Here is a 16515-nt window from a genome sequence, read left to right on the forward strand (position 1 = left end):
AGTAAATTGAACACCAATAAAAAATTAAAAAATAAATAAAAAATAAAAAAAAATAAAAAAATAAAATGGTCATCAATACTTCTTCACATAACAATACTTTCTACCTGAGAAATGTCCGGAGCGCTTGCAGCCCCTTTGCTTCCACTTCTCCATGGCTCACAGAAAAGAAAGGGACCAGCCCAGGGCAAGCAGGTAAGTGAGGCCTATGGCCCCTCAGCCTTTGACCTGGCCACGGGCCGAGCTCTACCTGCGACCGGCAGGCAGCCCCTGGGCCCTGCTTCTGCGTCCCTCTGCGCGCTGAGCAAAGTCTTCAAGCTCATCGGCAGAAAGGACATTTATGTGGAAACCATTCTGTTTTCCTCAGCAGGAGGGAGCATCAGTTTTTCTTCTTCTTCTTTATAAGATTTTATTTATTTATTTGAGAGGGAGAGAAAGAGAATGAGGGGGGCGGGTAGTGACAGGCAGAGGGAGAAGGAGACTCCCTGCTGCGCAGGGAGCCTGACTCAGGACTTGATCCCATGACCCTGAGATCAGGGCCAGAGCCAAAGGCAGGAGCTCAGCTGCCTTTGAGCCACCCAGGTGCCTACATCACTGACTTTTTAAGCGAATGTTTCAGAAAAGGCAACACAAGCTGGTGTGTACTGACCTGAGGAGCAGGTGCTGACCCCGGGGTGCAGTGTGGAAGAGCCTGACGTCATGTTATTTGGAACTCCGAAGACTGCAGGGGAGGAGGAAGGCTGGTGAGAGGGATGTACAGCCCAGAACGGGGGAGGGGGGTGGCAATAGAAGGAAGGAATGGCAGGGCTACATTTTTAGGTTTTGTTAAATTTCTGGTTTTAGGAAAATCTTGAGCTCTTGCCTTATAGCAAAGAACCAAATGGTCTGTGGTGTGCCTTGGGTCATAGCCAAGGGATGGTCACAGGGCAGTGGCCTCGGGTGGACACAGGGTCCAGCCAAAGCCCCTCTTGTTAGTCACCACTTTGTAGAGAAGGCATCTGAAGCCCAGAGAAGTTAGCTGACTTACTCAAGGTCACAGTGTATCCATGTGGAGTGAAACTAGGTTCTTTAGATCTGTTTTCCTGTTCTTTCTTCTGATACATTGTGCTAGATAGTCCTCCCTATAGGGGATCCCCCAAAATAAACACCTTGGAGACTGAACTGAGTTGGAGTTCCAGTGGAAAAATCTTGGGATGCTAGGCCACAGAAAGCCCCCCAGGGAAGGCCATGGTCAGGGGTCAACACCAGAGGGGTCATATTCAGCTCGAGGCAAAGGTGCATGAGGTTCAGGTAGGAGGGGAAGCACATACCTGATCCTGCAGAATAGGCGTTGGTGTTGAGGAGGGATGAGCTCTGGGTTGTCACGTTGTTGTGATAGGTCCCCATGGAGGACCCTGCCGGCAAGGTGGAAGACCACATGTGGGAGGGAAGGTTGGCATCCAAGATGGTGGCATCATAGGTGCCAGACACTGGAATCAGAGAGGCACACCCACACCCCAGTGAGAGGCAAATCGGCACTCTGTGCTAGGGTAACCCTCTCGGGTTGGTTTGCCAGCACTTTCTTGGGTTTAGCCCCGAAGTTCCCATGACCCGGAAACTCCCTCATTCCAGGGAAGCTGGTTGGGCCACTTCCATCTGAAACCTTGGAGCTGGTGAAAACTTGATCTCCTGTATTAGAAATTTTTACTGGCTCTTGGTGAAATTTGAAGTAGGTCAGTTTTGCTCTGGAGTCTGCCCATTTTTCCAAGATCCCCTCCCCATCTCCTGGTGTGCTGGTGTGGTGAGGACCAGTGGGCTCTCTATGTGCTGCTGATTCCACCTTCACAGATGCCAGGGGAATAGCAAATCCCACGTAGAATTCCAGGCACACACAAGGCAGGCGCAGCTAGAAAAGGCCTCCGTCTGAGACCACACTGCACCAAGGGCAGTCTTCCCTGGCTAAGCGCTCCATAAACATTCCTATGTGCTGACCAGGCCCAAGAGCCACTCTGCCCCCAGGAGGGGGCTTTGGTGCACCTTCAGATCTGAAGCCAATTCTTCCTCTTCATATACAAGCAGAGTTGGCTCCACAGGTCATAAAAACCGCCCTGAGGCTTGGTTTTAGATTTATTAAGTAAGAGAAAGATCACGATCTCAAGGGTTGTATTTTTTTTTTTTTTCCCCTCTAGGAGTGAAAGACAGAAAAATTCACAGTGAAAAAAAAAATTCATAGCACAACTGGCTTCTTTCTTCATCTCCCTCTGAGATGAAGAACTCATCTTCTTAATGAATATTTATTCATCTTTCTGCCTCCCAGAGAACCCAGCTTTCTTGGAAGGCATGTGATCTAGGAGTGCTCCCCAATCCTACTTGACTATGCTCTCCTGGTTATCTTCTTGACTTCCCCCAGAGGCCTTCACCTCTGCGAGTGGCCGTGTCTCCCCGTCTATTGCTTCCCCTCAGTGCTTGGTACTTGGCATAGAGGAGGCACATAATATTCACTGAATAAATGAATGAAAATACTACAGTCATCCCCAGGATTCTTCATTTGGGGACCCAGGCCAACATATTCCCAAGAGAGGTCAAGAATATCCTGGGAGAGAATCTCTCGGATCTAGAGCCCAGCTACATGCTCACGGGATGGTGGACCAGACAGGGTGAAGCTCACATGGTCATGCAACACGAAGAGTGAATGCTTAATACTCTGCGGGGTCTCTCCTGCAACCTGGAAGGCCTGCTGGGGTACGGCTGAGTTCCTGGGCCAGGGCAAATCTGCTGCCTTGTTCCCTTCCCTCCACAGCAGTGGGGGCCACAGGACTTACCCGACTGGGAGCTTGCTGTCACCATTTTGGTCTCTACCGTGCCTTTCTTGGGGATGGGTAGTGTGTTGGAGGAATTCCGGGTGGGACTCACACTTGCTGATCGGCTCCCTTTGAGCAAACGCTTAACATCATCCAATTCTGTCCCTGCAAAATCATTCCCACGTTTTCCGTTAGGCTCAGGATTCCTTTCTGAGTCCCGTGGCAGCGGGGGGAACATTAGTGGTATTCTGAATATGAGGGGGGATGGCATCTGCTTCCCATGCTGGGATATTTTTGGTCAGCCTTATAATTTTTGCATTTTATCAATTTATAGCACTCATCAACCTGGTACTTCATAATATTAATGGCCTCATAAATACAGAGCCTCCACGGGGAGGTCCTCAGTATATATCTCCTAATTAGACCTCATCAGGCACCACAGGGATAATTCTGTGGCTGGAAGACCCTGTCATCCTAGATTGGGGGACTCGGGGATTTACATCCAGGGTGGTGAGAGAACCAGATCCCTTGAAAGAAATGGTTTAACAGTGGTCTCTTCCCCTCCCAGGATACCTTGAATGTCAGGTCCCTGACCTTGCGTGCTCGCAGTGTCATGAGGAATTTGTGGTCCATAATCCCTTAATAGTATGCTGCTTTTGTGTGAGTTCAAGTCCATTTGGCCACTATTGTAGCCAGGGTCACCGAGGGATACAAGCTCCCTGTGCCTCCCTATGTGGCAAGTAGAAGAGGGAGACATCCTACGAGGGCAGTGCCTCAGAGACGGACAGGTTTGCACACAGCACGTGCTGGAGGACTGCCCAGGCACCCCCTTCCCTGAAAGCTCCAATCTCTGGCTCAGCCCCGCCCAGCCTGGAAAGGCTCTGGGGAGATAGCCTCAGACCCCACGGCCTAGGGCACGGAGCTGTCTGGGCCAGCCCCAGTCTCTGATTCCTGGGCTAACCAACCTGGCTCTTTGTCCTCCTACTCTTTGTACTTGGCTCCCGTCCTATCAGTTGGGTTCATTTCAAAATGTCATATAACCCTCTAATAAGAACAACCAGAACAAACTCTCAAACTCTCATACTCCACTTACTTCTGACTCTTCCTAAGCTTATGTATCCTATCAGGTACCCCCCTGCTCCTTTTCCTTTGGCCACACTGAACATTCCTCCAATGTCTGAGCATATGTTCCCCAGATATCTCACACCAGCTCATCCTATGGACCCTTCAGGCTCCTTTCACGGGACACTGTTTCTTCAGCTCCCTGACAGGTCATGGGTGGTTGGTTTACTATCTTTCTATTAGCAGCAGGGAGCGTGAGTTATTCAGCTCCTGACCCTGGCACCTTGCCCAGGGTCCCTCTCACAGAAGGCCTTCAACATGTTTTAGGATTGAGTGCACATACATGTGCAGTAGTGACCCTGGATTCCTGGATCCTTTGTTTTCAGACAGACAGTGACCACTTACATCGGGTAGATGGGGATGCACTCTGCAGTCGAACTCGGATTTCGCTCTCTGTACAAGGGAAGAGACAGAGAAGGTATAAGTGGAGGATCTTGGATCACAGTGCCTGACCCTGAGCTCTGAGCACCAGAAAGAAATTTGGGCTGCTCTGAGATCTGTGTCCTGGGACCAGGAAACATCAGTATACCCAGAGCAAGTACTGCTTAGAAAGAGGGGTCATGCAATGAAACGCCAGGACACCTGCACCCCGATGCTTATAGCAGCAATGTCCACGATAGCCAAACTGTGTGGAAGGAGCCTCGGTGTCCATTGAAAGATGAATGGATAAAGAAGATGTGGTCTATGTATACAATGGAATATTCCTCAGCCATTAGAAATGACAAATACCCACCATTTGCTTCGACGTGGATGGAACTGGAGGGTATTATGCTGAGTGAAATAAGTCAATTGGAGAAGGACAAACATTATGTGGTCTCATTCATTTGGGGAATATAAATAATAATGAAAGGGAATAAAGGGGAAAGGAGAAAAAATATGTGGGAAATATCAGAAAGGGAGACAGAACATGAGAGACTCCTAACTCTGGGAAACGAACTAGGGGTGGTAGAAGGGGAGGAGGGCAGGGGGTGGGGGTGACTGGGTGGTGGGCACTGAGGTGGGCACTTGACGGGATGAGCACTGGGTGTTATTCTGTATGTTGAAAAATTGAACACCAATAAAAAATAAATTTATTAAAAAAAAAAAAAAAGAAAGAGGGGTCCTCTCCCCATGCCCCGACCTGACCACTGCATACCTCCTGATGCCTGGAGATGCTCTGATGAGATCACAGCTGAGCCCAGAGGCTTGATCACCATCAGCAATGACTGGCCCCCTTCTCACTGCTCATCCCCCAGCTGCTCTAACCAAGCTACTCTCCTGCCCTCTGGGTCTCTGATACATGAAAGAGAATTCTAAAACTCATACCATTTACTTAGCCACTTTGGCTTCCTATGGGCAGGAAACAGGTGGTTTCACATGATCTGTTAGCTTCAGCTGGGCCGCTGACATCTTTTGACTATCAGCCTAAAGTTGTGAGTGCTTGGTATGGTCCTAAATTTCAAGTTACTGATGCAAGAAGGCCCCTGGAAGTCTAGAGTAATCACTGAGAGCTACTGGAGCCCATGAAGAAGTCTGCCTTCAGCACAGCCCAGACATGCTGCTCTTCCCCACCTTCACCAGATTCATCTGGGGGCATGGGGGCAGCTCTCCCCATTTCCCTCCTAGAGCCTTATCTGTGGGCAGACATGCAGAGTACCAAGCTGTCATGGAACCCTCTGTCCCCTGGAATAATTTGAAAAAGAAGGGCTTTGGCTCATTTCTCGCTGCATGAAGGCAATTACAGTATATCTTATTAAAGTTAGCCAGGATACTATAAGTGAAACCACATGTGGTGCCAGCGTCTTCACAATCCACAGTAGAACAAACCACTCCCAGGTGGTTACCATGTGTTTTTATCCTCGCTTCCACTTGCATGTTAAATCACTGCCAAATACTACCCTTCCCATCCTGATGGGGCCAGAGAAAGAGTTCCCAGGATGTTGTAAGCTCCTTGAAGACACCAACCACACCTTAGTCATTCTTCTCTACTCCTTCCATTTTCTGGCTCAAGGCTGGGCACACACATTAGATGCTCAGAAAACACTTGTTGAATGAACTGAACCCAGCAACAGAGCTTACCTCGTGTTTGGCTCCTTCCTCTGGTTGAAGAAGATGCTGAAGAGCAAAGAGAAGTAATCTTAGGCATATAAGAGGTGACATGCTAGATAATTTTGACCTGGAAGGGGATCTATTTGAGTGGGGGTAAGAGATTGTTTTCATTGTGCGTTTATATCCAGATGGGAGCCTTCCTCTATGTCTCTGCTAATGCTTTGTAAAGGACTCCAAACTGAATACTTGCCTGCCTTCTTCCTGGAGCTCAAGCCCTGAGCATCCCACTTCCTACCTGGTGGCCCCAACTGGAAACTGAGACAGCAGCTCTGCTTCAGGACAAAATGATGGAACGTGTCCATGTGGAGGCCTCCACCTGGCTTCCCTATTTCCATCATTTGCCCACAGTGAACTCAACCACCTGAATTTGATGGTGGACGCTTAATAATGATGACCACATAGCCAAAAGGGAGAGTGAGTTTTGCAAGGCTCCGATGCACATAGGGTGTTAGCTAGATGAATGTTAAGTTAGCTCACACTTAGAGTGTTAACTAACATGATTGATCATTTGGAAGCCTAGTCATTGGCGCTGGCTGTCTATGCTGATCAAATACATTAAAAAAAAAAAAAACCAAACAAACCGAAAAACTATCCATATCTTCCCTTTAGCTTTTTGTTAGAGACTGCCTTGGTCTTCCTGCTATAAGCAAATAAGTAAAATTATGGTCACTGTACAATGATCATATCAATTCATTTGTACAGTGAGAATCCAAGAACACGGACCACTAACTTAAGGTCAAGTGAAGAGACAGCCTAGGGTTTCCCTTGGCATAAAATGTGCCCCAAGGGCAGCCAGCTGTAGCAGAGGTGCCGGGATGTTTGGTATTTGTGCATTTGAATGCCTGCTCCTCTTTGCTAGGAGGTCTCTGTGCATCCTGTGGAAGGAAAAACCCTACAATTGTTTGGCTTTGGAGGCTTCTCTGTCCAAGCCTGAGCCTTGTGTGAATAACTTGCCATTTTGGTAGTGTCAGGAGCAATGGCTAATGACAGCAAGTTAAAGGTGCTTCAGGATAAAGAGCAAGGGAAAAACTGGTCAGCAGAGCTCAAAGTCCTTTAGAAGAATCCATGTAACTCACTGTATCTCCCTACCCCCACCCAAGGCATTTTTCCCAGTGCACCTGGTTGGTTCCTCTGGAAAATAAGGAAGGGACCTACCGAACTCCTTCCGAGGATACTCTGGAGAAGAGTTGCCACTGGAGCTCCCTGTAGAGCAAGAAAACACTTAGTACATATGGCCACAGAAACCTGGGGCTTCCGACGGGAGGTGTGCAGGGCCCCCGCAGCCTGGCGTCCAGGAGGATGGTAGGTGCCCTGCAGCAGGCTCGCTCTATGAAATAGGACACGCCTGCTGGACACAGTTGTGGGAATTCATTCTGATCACTGATCTACTTCAGATGGCAAAGGGTCTGAACGAAGGAAAGCAGGAGGTTTGGTTTTCTTTTTTTGTTTTTAAGGCCTCAACTGAGTCTTCCCTGTATGCTGGTGCAGGTGACCTGTCCCTGGCCAAATAAATGTGCTGTCAGCATCAGATTGTCACTGACCTTGTGGAGCTCGTCCCGAATGGGGACCCTTTACAATGAAGGCACCAGCCCCAGGAAGGCCTAAGACCACAGAGCAGCCATGGTGACACAACCCGCCTCGCTGCCCCCCTGCCCCATACCCCCTGGTAACTGGTCTTCATCATTTACTGGGGAACCCATACCTCAATCCTGCTTCTCCACCACCACTACCCACCTCTGTTCACTGTCAGGCCCACTTGCTGCCTGGCTCATCTGTTTCCCACTAAATGGCTTCTGCACTCGCCAGGCACTGCAGAGACTCTAGGGGCCTAGCGAGTGTCCTCCTCTTGCCTCCTGCTTCTTGCCCTTAGTGCTTTCCCTCACTAGACCAGGTCTCTGCCTGGGTCCTGCTCTCCTGGCCCCCTCAGACTCTTTTTCCTCCTGTGTTCTCTGGTTCTTCCTTCCCCTTCATCCCTAACCATCTTTCTTTCCTCCCTTCTGCTTTCAGGCTCCCTTCCTTCAGGACGCATTATTGAGCTTGTCCCCGGGGGATCTCCATCTGGCTCCCCTCCCTTAATCGCTGGCACCACCATGGACCTGTGCTTGTATCCCAGTGGCACGGCCTCCCTCTCCTCCCACTCTCCTAATATTTAATCAGTTGTCAAACATCAATTCCGTCTCACCTCCTGCTCCTTCTTTCCTCCCCCGTTGCCACCACCCTAGTCCCCACCAAGTTTGCCCTAGTCCCTGCCAAGTTTGCCCTTGACTACAGAGGATCTTTTAATTTGTCACCATGTTCAGCCTCCTTCCTCCCTGTTCTTCCTGCACATGGCTAATTCATTTCTTCTATTTTTTAGAAAGATTTGTTTATTTTATAGAGTGAGCTTGAGAGTGAGTGAGTGCCCATGAGAGGGGCAAAGGGAGAGGGAGAGAGACACTTTAGCAGACTCAGCACTGAGCACAGAGCCTGAGGAGGGGCTCCATCTCACAACCCTGAGATCGTGACCTGAACTGAAACCAAGAGTCAGACGCTTAGCGACTGCACCACCCAGGTGCCCCTCACATCCAATTCATTTAAGTGTTGTTAGAGAGGAAGAGTTTCCTCTACCCTTCAAGATCTTTCTAGCTGGGCTGAGAATCAAACTGACATAAGACAAATTACCCAGAGAAAGGAGAAAATCAGATTTAGTTTTGTACATACAGGGAATCCACAAAGATATGGAAATTCCAGAGACAGGCCACATGATGCTCCTGTGAGCTGAGGAGAGAGTTAGGGGCCTGAAGATACAAATGATAGAAAGACCATTAGGGGGAAGGTGAGAAGTGATGGTTGGGAAACAAAAATTGTCTCATGTAGGTAAGTGTTTTAGGTAAGGGAATCTTCTTGGTATAAACAGGCATTTGAGGGAGAGATAAAGTGCTTTTTCCCAAATCTGCTGGGTTTTGACTGTTTTAACTCAAAATAATGTTCATGCCAAAATGGCCCACCTTGGGCAGCCTGCCCTTGGCCCCTACTGTGTCCACTAAGGTGTTCCCCACACAGTTAAACACATGGTAGGTATGTGGTCAAATACTAAAAGGATGAATGAATAAGAGGGCAAGTACATCAATAAAATCTCTAAGTCTGTAAAAGAAATGAAACTGCTGTGGAAAACAAAGCAGAAGGAATGTAGATAAAATTAAATTTCTTATAACCCACAACCTATAACAAATACTTGAGGCAGACAGAGTAGAACATTCCTCCAGAAAGCTTCCAACTGTCTTACTGCCAATGTCTTTCTAGAGGGAAAAACCACCTTAGCTTGACAATAGCCCAGCCTCCAGTATCTTGTGAATCTACTTTAGCACTGAAAATCCTTTTGGAACTTCCCTTTGTCTTTACTTCCCCAACCCCAAGTATATAATTGATCACCCCTCACAATCCCAGGGTAGCAGCTCTTTCTGCCCATGGGTCCTGTCCCGGGCTATCATAAAACCACCTTTCTGCACCAAAGACTTCTCAAGAGTTCTTTCTTCCCTTGAGGCCTGCAGCTCCGGACCCTAACACTCCAAACCACATCTAAGCAAGAGTGAAGAGAAAGGTGAGAGCAGAAACAACTAGACAGGGGTGGCCAATCATTCCATCCTTGAAGGGTGAATGAAGTTATTTGGAGGAGAGAGTAGTTCTCTTCTAAAAATCTGTGGGACTAAGACTCAGTCAGTCAAGTGTTGGACTCTTGATTTTGGCTCAGTTCATGATCTCGGGGTCATGAGATCGAGCCCTGTATGGGCTCCATGCACAGCGCAGAGATTTTGTCTCTCCTTCTCCCTTTGTCCTTCTGGCCTTGCTCTTGCTCTCTAAAAAAAATAAAATAAAATCTGTGGAACTGATACCTTCGTATGTTCCATGGCGGGTGATGTGAATTTTCCTTTCAAAGGTGGAGCCTGGTGAGTTGGGCAGAGTGGAGGCAGGGGAATGAGCCCTCCTGTAACTGGAGGTGGAGGCATTGCCTCGTGTGCTTCCACCTGCAAGTGGGGAAAATCAGAAACTCTCAGAGCACTTCGGACTGGCTTGAAGTTATATTGATTACCCTTGGGCTGCTTGAAAGAGAAGGGGGCCCTACAGAGGGCCCAGAGGACTTTCAGAGAACAGCGCTGAAAGGGTCCACCTGGGCATTCCAGGGCTGCTCAGAAATACGGGGTGGGATCATTGCCACTGCCCTTCCCCAGCTGACCATGGACGGCAGGCAGGCAGGCGGGCCCTTCATGGACGTGGCTGCACATGGCAATGGAGAGGCTTTGGCAGGATTTTTCTTGAGGACCTGGCATTTAATTGTAGCTCACTGCTGGATGGACCAGAGTACAATCCAACACGGAAGTGTTCCTTGACAGCCAACAGCAACCACTCCTCTTGCTCAACCTGGCTATTTGTGTGTCTTGGGACTTCTTTTTCAGTGTCAATCCAAGCTGGTTTAAATGGCTTCAGGGGCTATATATGTGCTTGTTTTTTTTGTTTTGTTTTGTTTTGCCTTGCTCTGTCTCATTTGGGTTTGAAAGCTACAGGGAAAGAGTGTTTCACTGGGAACAATGGGCCTGTGTTGGATGCTTGCCCAGTGGAAACTCAGTGTGGGATTGTGTGCCACTAGATTCCTCTGAGCAGAGTAACCCAGTTGTTAAGTTTCTTTTGTTGTTGTTGTTAATGCAAATTGTAAACCCTCTTGTGTGCACACCCTTCCCTAAAAGAATTGGCTTAAAGAGTGATTCAGTGGGAAAGGAGCCACCTCCCTGTGAAGCATTCTTGATTGTTATTTATATTGGGGACTTAATGAAAATTGATCCCATCCTAAGTAAGCAGGCTTCTTAAGTAAGCAGGCTTCGAATGTGACTAATTTGAAAGTATCACCTTGGCTGGGATGTGTGTCAGTAACATAGCAATTTGGGGCATTTGGAATGGATGACAAGCAGTTGTGACCATCCCACTCCTTGTAGGACACCCCCCTCCCCCGAAATGTTCTCCCCCAATCCCTCCAACCAGCAGGCACTTACTTGAGTTTATGTAGCCACTGCTGCCATGTGTCAGGCTGTGCTTCTCCAGCCGGCTCCCTCCACTAAGAGAGCCTGTTTTAGCATAGCCGTTGCTGGTTCCCCCTTCTGCAGGAACAAGAAGCAGATGACAATTTATGGGTGGAGTCATGCCAGGGGGTCCCTTCCTGCTCGGCTGTGGAGACTACCCCTGGCTTCTCTCCTACCACCCAGTTGGTTTGGGGTCCCTTTACAGGTGCAAGCTGCCATACTCTCATTTATTTGGTTTTGATAGAAATGTCAAGAGCAAATATTCCACCCAATTTAATAGGAAAGTCTTCTGGGTGGAGCACAGCAAGTTGCTCATTAGTAAAACGTAAGTATTAGAAAAGACAGCTGAGTGATAAAAAGCTCTGTGAGGCCAGGACATGGGTTGGGCTTGCTTTTTTGACATCGCCTGGTCAGTGCCACAGACATGGCAGCCACTAGACTTGTTGAGGGGGTTAGTGACTGCTCTGTGTTGCTGGCCTTCCATGTGGCAGCCTGTCAAGCTCTGACCTCTTGTCCCTATCTTCTGCAAGCCAGGCTTCTTGGGAGGTGCAGGGGTATAGCTTTAGGGCTTGGTTTTCTAACACAGAATCCACTAAACCTAAGGACTTCCTCAGGAAAAAAGTGGACTGAGACAGAAGCCTGACTGGTGGTTCCCTTCTCCCACCCTGAGCTCAGGCTGGATAAGGTTTCTGATACAAGTGTCCAATCAGGTAAATCTATAGAGACAGAGAGTAGATTCGTGGTTCTAGGGGGTGCTGGGGAGAGGGGCAGCAGAATGGGGAGTGACTGCTAAGGGTCATGAAGTTCCCTTTTGGGTCAATGGAATGTTCTAAAATTAGATTGTTGCAATGGCTGCACAACTCTGTAAATATACTGTGAAAATTAACAAAAGGAAACCTCTCTAAAGTGGACTGATGCCAGAGGGGGAGGCTGAGAGGGAAGTCATGCCACTTAAGGTCAATTATAGACCCAACAGAAGAATCCTCAACAGGAAAGAGTCATCAGTGAGAAGCCCCAACAGGGAAAGATGTACATTGCCTCTCCTACAGGAAATCTACCTCGCCTGCAACTTGGCCAATGAGAAACCATCCATCACCCCGAACTCTTGCTTTTCTCCAATGATCTTTCATTTAAACCACATATCTACAAACATTATATGGTCTCATTCATTTGGGGAATATAAATAATAATGAAAGGGAATAAAAGGGAAAGGAGAAAAAATAAGTGGGAAATATCAGAAAGGGAGACAGAACATGGAAGACTCCTAACTCTGGGAAATGAACTAGGGGTGGTAGAAGGGGAGGAGGGCGGGGTGTGGGGGTGACTGGGTGGTGGGCACTGAGGTGGGCACTTGATGGGATGAGCACTGGGTGTTATTCTGTATGTTGGCAAATTGAACACCAATACAAAATAAATTTATTATTAAAAAAAATAAACCACATATTCAGCTTCCTCTTTCTTCTCCCTAAAATAATGTTCCTCTCCTTTGTTTGTTGGACTTGCCTCTGCTTCTGTCTTAGCTGTTTGTTCCAGGTTGTGATTCTGTGCTATTTTGCTGGTAAAATATAACTGGCAGTTTTATTTTTAAGGTTCACAAGGTTAACAATCATTGAATTATATACTTCAAATGGTGGATTTTGTGGTATATCAATTAATGTCAACATAGCTGTTAAAAGAGATTTCAGATATTTTGGAATTGCTCAACTGAAGAGTGAACACCTATGGGAAAGGTTATATGTGGAGTCCTTCGCACATGCCTTCCTGAGAAGAAAGCTCTCAATAGTCACTTACTTGGTGGTAAGGATGTAAGTCTTGTGGATACTGTCTCCGTGATAACTAGAAAAAGACAATAAAAAGATAAGATCTTACATAATGCACTGAATTCCCTGTATTTTGGCAAGGTCTAACATCTGTCATAGGCTTAGCATCTTAAACTAGGCTCAACATAGATTTTTGTATACTTGTGCTTTATAGTATGGATCTGACCCTCTGTACATGAAAATATGTGCAATAACAATGGGGTTTAATGTACCTGGAAAATATCCTTTTGGAACCAAAAATAGTCACCCCCTGATTAGAAGGATGACTTCCCTTGGTATCCATGCCTCTCATTTAACAATTAGATCCAGTCCAGACCTAGATTCACCTCTGAAGGAGGACCAAGGCCTCAAGCCAACTCTCAGGTGTGTCGAGCCACACTCTGTCTGCATTGCCCCTTCCAAATGGTCACCGTGTCCAGCTGGGGGCCAGTGCATTATCCTGATTTCACTGTGAAGTGGATAATTACTTTGTGCTTCTTTTTCAACTGGGGATGCCAAAAGGACATAAATCATTCTAACATCTTCAGGATCACCCCTGAGTTGGGGCGTTGTAGGAAGGTGGGGAGGGGGTTGGTAAGTCACATTTGGTGCTTGGTGACTCAGAGACAGATGAGCATCAAAGACCGACTTGAATAACCAGTCCCTTTGCCTCCCCAGGCTGAGTTTCTCTAGACTCTCAAGTGATGATGAATCCATGGAGGTTATAAAAGTCTCCTGTATCTTTTAAACACCAGTTAGAAGAAAAACTTGTTGCCTTCCTGAACCGCTCTCTCCCCTGCAGCAACATGGGGAGGTGGGTGGATTCTTAAAACCACAATGGGGCCAATGCTGTTCTCTGATGGTGACCATCATCACCACCTCCCTGTGTGTGGGACATAAAGGAGGAACAATCAGCTGAGGTCACTGGTCTTTAACAACACACTTGTGTAGTGTGTGCATGTGCACATGCCTGGCTATATGTGCATGCGTGTTGTGTATATGCACATGCCCAGGTGTATGTGTGTGCATGGTGTACATGAGCATGTGCCCAGGTGTATGCATGTGTGTGGTGTGCATGTAAGCATGCCCGGGTGAATGTGCATGCACGGTGTCTCTGTGTGCATGCATGTCAGTAGGGATGGTGAAAGGAGAAAAAGTGCAGGATGGTTTCTGCCAATTTAAGCCGTTCTACGAGATACTGCTCTATCCGGCACCAGTCTTGCTGCCCCCACCCCTTTCCTTCTTTGCACGGTATTTTCCCAATTGATTTCCTTGTTCTGGCAGGAACATGAGGTGATGACTATGGCAGAAACTTCATTCCATGCATAACAGGAAGTGGTTTTTCAGACTAAAATGGCAGCTTGATTTAAATAACAGTCCTTGAGCTTTCACTAAACCTCTCATTGTGTGGACCTTTGGGATTGTTGGACACATAAAAATAAATTATTTCTTAACCTAAAGTTTCAAGTCCATGAAGCCAGAATTTTTTTTATTAGAGATATATGAAAGTCACAGGATAAATCAAAGACTTAAAACGGTTTAGGGGACAGTGTAAATGTCTCTGAATTTATCATTTAGGCAGTTTCACAAAAGGAATGTGCCTGTTTTCAATTTCGGTATAGATTGCAACAGTGACACCAGTGTTATTCTAACTTTGTCCCTGCAGTAAGTAGGATATTATTCTTTTAGATTTCTGTTGCTCTGTATTCTAAATAAAGACATGGTTAAATGACTTATGGCAAATTCATTCCACAGAATATTATGCAGCCTTTTAAAATGCTGATTATGAAAACTAAAGGTCAAAATGGTAATTTTCATTTTTGAAGAAAAAGCAGAACACATTTTGATTACAGGTATATTAAAATCAACAAAAGTTATCTCATGGGAAGGAGTAAAGACTAGGAAAACATTTTAAATGATATGGTGAAAAAAAAGTGAAAAAAAAAACAACCCAAGAAAAACTATAAATAATTTAGAAATGAAAAAAAAATTTAGAAATGATAAAGAAGTTGCAATGTAATCTGGCATGAATTACTCTTTCCGAATTTTTTTATTACTATTAAATGATATATCTCACGCTCTTACTTCTTTCAGTGACTTCAGAGCCATCTCTCTTGTTTTTCTTGGTTACATCCATACCATCGCCACCTGCAGAAAAGCCAGAAATCATGACCATGATTCTTACCATCATTTTAAGGAAGCGTAGGTCCCTACTATGGAAACAGAGAACCAAAAACACTTGACTCCTAGAATTCAAGTCATGGTTCTTTCTTGTGCATATTTTATACAAGAGTCCTTCTCACTCCTTGATTCAGTTGTAAGAGAGAGTCATTTAATAGTTCCACTTTGGATTCTATTCTTCTGGATGGGGTGTATTTTTGGGGATCTCATTGACCAGGCTGCCCCCTGCTGAGCATTATCGGGATTACAGATGTGGTGCCCTGACCTTTGACTGCAAAATCTCCATTCTTCGCCAAAGTAACAGATAGCTGAATGTGGGTCAAGGCACTTGGTACTTCTAACGAACTCATTTTGTGGTATCCCATAATGTTCAGTGTATATATGGAACTTGATGGACATAAGACATTCATGCTTCATTTAGAGTTTAGATGGGAGAATGATGCTTGATGGATTTAAATTAGGAAAAAAATATTGTATTGTTGGTATTCGTATGGCACTTAACACTTATCACAATATGGAGCTTTCCCTTCATAACAAGCTAGCCCCAGTATACTAATTTACAGACATGAGAAGGAAAAATATATGAAGAAAATGTGTAAGACCTACGGAAGTATATAGGAAAAGACATATTTGTATGTTATCTATGTTCCCCCTTCACTCACTGCTTCTGGAAGGGAAAACCAATGATTTTCTTGTCCACTGTGTCCTGAAGTGTAGAGGACTGAGGCCATCTGACAGTAGGAAGCTCGGGGTAGGTGTGGAGGTGGGGGTTACACACACAGGGTTACACAACAAGGATCTCCATCCCAACATTCTTCCTGTGTTTCCCAGTCCCACATCTGGGAGGACTTGAAATCTAGCTTTTCCTAGTAGTTCTCTCTTTCCCCTAACTTTTCCTTCCCCTTTTGGATGCAGTTCAAATTGGATTCTAGAATTCTGGGCAAGCCCCTTCTGCCCAGGATGCCCCTTGTTTGAAGATTTCTCCTTTCAGCTTTTTTCCCCCCGGCCTGATGACTTCAGGGTCAACTTAGCTGTTAGGCACACAAGGCACAGTGCCTAATCCTATGATACTTTTAAGGGCCCATGAAAGTTTTAATTTCTTTTTAAAATCAGAAGGAGAGGGGCACCTGGGTGGCTCAGTTGGTTAAGCATCTATGTTCAGCTCAGGTTGTGATCCAGCCCCACATCAGGCTCCCCGCTGAGCCGGGAGTCTCCTTCTTCCTCTCCCTCTGCCCCTCCCATCTGCTCACATATTCTCTCTCAAATAAATAAAAATTAAAAAAAAATTAAAATCAGGAGAAATGGGGCGCCTGGGTGGCTCAATCAGTTAGGCGACTGACTCTTGATCTTGGCTCAGGGTACCCTCTCTGGGTCCTGGGATCCAGCCCCATGCTGATCTCTGTGCTGAGCGGAGAGCCTATGTGAGGCTTCTCTCACCCCCCTCTCTGCCTCTGTCCCGCTCCTACACCTGCTCTCTCTCTCAAATAAATAAATCTT

The 16515-nt window shown here is 46.5% G+C and overlaps 1 protein-coding gene across 1 annotated transcript in view; it reads right to left on the reverse strand.

The window, feature by feature from the left end:
• The window catches only part of COL17A1 (collagen type XVII alpha 1 chain), a 52186-nt gene that overhangs the window by 31748 nt on the left and 3923 nt on the right, over positions 1-16515 (reverse strand). Inside the window, exons 2-11 of the mRNA XM_038578717.1 lie at positions 14923-14985; positions 12830-12874; positions 11012-11116; positions 9860-9991; positions 7143-7190; positions 5958-5993; positions 4245-4292; positions 2799-2942; positions 1308-1466; positions 647-718 (exon numbers count right to left, since the gene is read on the reverse strand). Coding sequence (XP_038434645.1) covers positions 647-718; positions 1308-1466; positions 2799-2942; positions 4245-4292; positions 5958-5993; positions 7143-7190; positions 9860-9991; positions 11012-11116; positions 12830-12874; positions 14923-14974 — 841 coding nt within the window. The 5' untranslated portion in view covers positions 14975-14985. The remainder of the gene's footprint in view (positions 1-646; positions 719-1307; positions 1467-2798; positions 2943-4244; positions 4293-5957; positions 5994-7142; positions 7191-9859; positions 9992-11011; positions 11117-12829; positions 12875-14922; positions 14986-16515) is intronic.

The sequence above is a fragment of the Canis lupus genome, chromosome 28 (assembly GCF_011100685.1).
Source record: "Canis lupus familiaris isolate Mischka breed German Shepherd chromosome 28, alternate assembly UU_Cfam_GSD_1.0, whole genome shotgun sequence".
Classification (NCBI taxonomy): Eukaryota; Metazoa; Chordata; class Mammalia; order Carnivora; family Canidae; genus Canis; species Canis lupus.